The sequence below is a fragment of the Prosopis cineraria genome, unplaced genomic scaffold, assembly GCF_029017545.1.
Source record: "Prosopis cineraria cultivar Desert tree isolate PC_DT_omini unplaced genomic scaffold, ASM2901754v1 PC3, whole genome shotgun sequence".
In the NCBI taxonomy this organism is placed as follows: Eukaryota; Viridiplantae; Streptophyta; class Magnoliopsida; order Fabales; family Fabaceae; genus Prosopis; species Prosopis cineraria.
The window spans coordinates 37156372-37158202 of NW_026555334.1; the positions used below are offsets into that span (position 1 = coordinate 37156372).

A 1831-nucleotide genomic window follows, 5' to 3' on the forward strand; every position below is an offset into this window, starting at 1 on the left:
TTTTTAGAACAATGGGCACAACCTTTGATAATGTTGAGTGTATCTATGCAGCAAAATTTGGTTCTGAAAAGCACCATGAGTTTTCTATTATTTTGGGCTTTGTCCTGTTCTTGTGTGAACGCTAAAATAACAAAAAAGACAATGTCTGCGGACAGCGAAGGAGAACGGGCCCAACTGTAATGTGATTGTAATTGGGCCTAACTTGTCAATGGATCCAGAAACAAATAACGAATGGCCAGACTTGCGAATTTGCTATTTGACAATTCGTAGGCTCGGGCGATTGGCCATTCTTGGCTGAACAAACATTGGTAATCTTCACGCGTTTTTCTTCCTCCACACCCCCTCTTCCCACTATATATACCCATCCAAATCCCTTCTGTGAAGCGCACAAAAACTCATATATTCATAGAGAGAGAACAAGTTCTGAAATGAAGATCCCTTCCATATTGATCTGCTTCGCTCTACTTCTTCGTCTCGCAGTTGGCGAGCTTCGGGTTGGGTTCTATAGCTCAACTTGTGCCCAAGCTGAGTCCATTGTGCAGCAAGTGGTGAGGAAGAAATTCAGTAGTGATAGTTCCATAACGGCAGCTCTGCTTCGCATGCACTTCCATGACTGTTTTGTCAGGGTAAGATAATTTTAATTTTAAACCATTCTTAACTTCAACAACTAATTAATGAGCATTATTTTCTCATCATTATTGTCTGTCTGTTTGTTCAAAAAGGGCTGCGATGCGTCCATACTGATCAACTCCACTGGGAACAAACGAGCAGAAAAGGACGCACCACCGAATCAGAGCGTTCGAGGATTCCATCTGATTGATGAGGTGAAGGAAAGCCTCGAAGCTGCATGTCCAGAAACAGTATCATGCGCGGACATCATAACACTGGCCACCAGAGATGCCGTGGCCTTGTCTGGAGGACCCAAGTACGAGGTCCCTACAGGAAGACGCGATGGGCTTGTGTCAGCTGATTTTGAGGAAGTGTTCGAGAATTTGCCAGGACCGAATTTGCCAGTTTCTGAAGCGTCCCAAAGGTTTGCTGCAAAGGGACTCACAGAGCAGGAAATGGTGATCCTTTTGGGTGCACACACAGTTGGGGTTGCCCACTGTGCTTTCTTCAGTGATAGACTGTCAAACCCTCCCGATCCAACAATGGACCCAGCTTTACGTGCTAAGCTGGTCAGGACGTGTAACCTCACCGCGGGGAAAGAAGATTCATCTGTATCCTTGGACGAAGGATCGCAGTTCATTTTTGATAACCAGTTTTATAAGCAGATACTTGACAAAAGAGGCATTCTGCGTCTTGACCAGCGAATTGCACTGGACAATTCTACGAGGGGTTTTGTCTCTGATCTTGCGTTCAATAGTGATAAGTTTAACAAGAGCTTCGCGGATGCTATCATAAAGATGGGGAAAGTCGAAGTTCTGGTCGGAAGTGCTGGAGAAGTTCGGAAGAATTGCAAGGCTTTCAATCCACGCAATTAGAATGACTGATATTAAGATGTGTTTCTATAATTTATACATATCTATGACTCCATTTGTGTACGTTATATATCGCGGTTGGTTGTTTTTCATCCCCCAGGGATTACAAATAATAAAATGTGATTCTATCTTCCGTTATATATATGTGTTCTGATTTTTTTCTCCTTCACAATTATACCAGAGCAGACATATACTGTTAAAACGACATTGTAAATGCACGCGTAAAGGTTAAAATCAGAGCAGAGGGGATTTTTCTTATCATGCATAGAAGGCTGAAGTTTGATCTTCTCTAGTCTCTACTGGTCGATCACGTTATGTTTGGGATGATATAGTTAATAGGATGCAAGTCC

The 1831-nt window shown here is 42.9% G+C and overlaps 1 protein-coding gene across 1 annotated transcript; it reads left to right on the forward strand.

Moving 5' to 3' along the window:
• The first annotated feature begins 428 nt into the window (after window positions 1–428).
• LOC129304805 (peroxidase 44-like) lies at window positions 429–1573 on the forward strand. The gene is made up of 2 exons (XM_054944606.1): window positions 429–626; window positions 723–1573. Exons 1-2 carry the CDS (start codon window positions 429–431, stop codon window positions 1482–1484), a joined length of 960 nt encoding a protein of 319 aa, XP_054800581.1. The 3' UTR covers window positions 1485–1573.
• Window positions 1574–1831: the final 258 nt, after the last annotated feature.

Excerpts from the sequence above, each read along its gene's own strand:
- LOC129304805 (XM_054944606.1), top strand. The coding sequence starts at position 429 with ATGAAGATCCCTTCCATATTGATCTGCTTCGCTCTACTTCTTCGTCTC. Across the intron at positions 627-722 it reads TCCATGACTGTTTTGTCAGG|GGCTGCGATGCGTCCATACT; the intron begins GTAAGATAATTT and ends TTGTTCAAAAAG.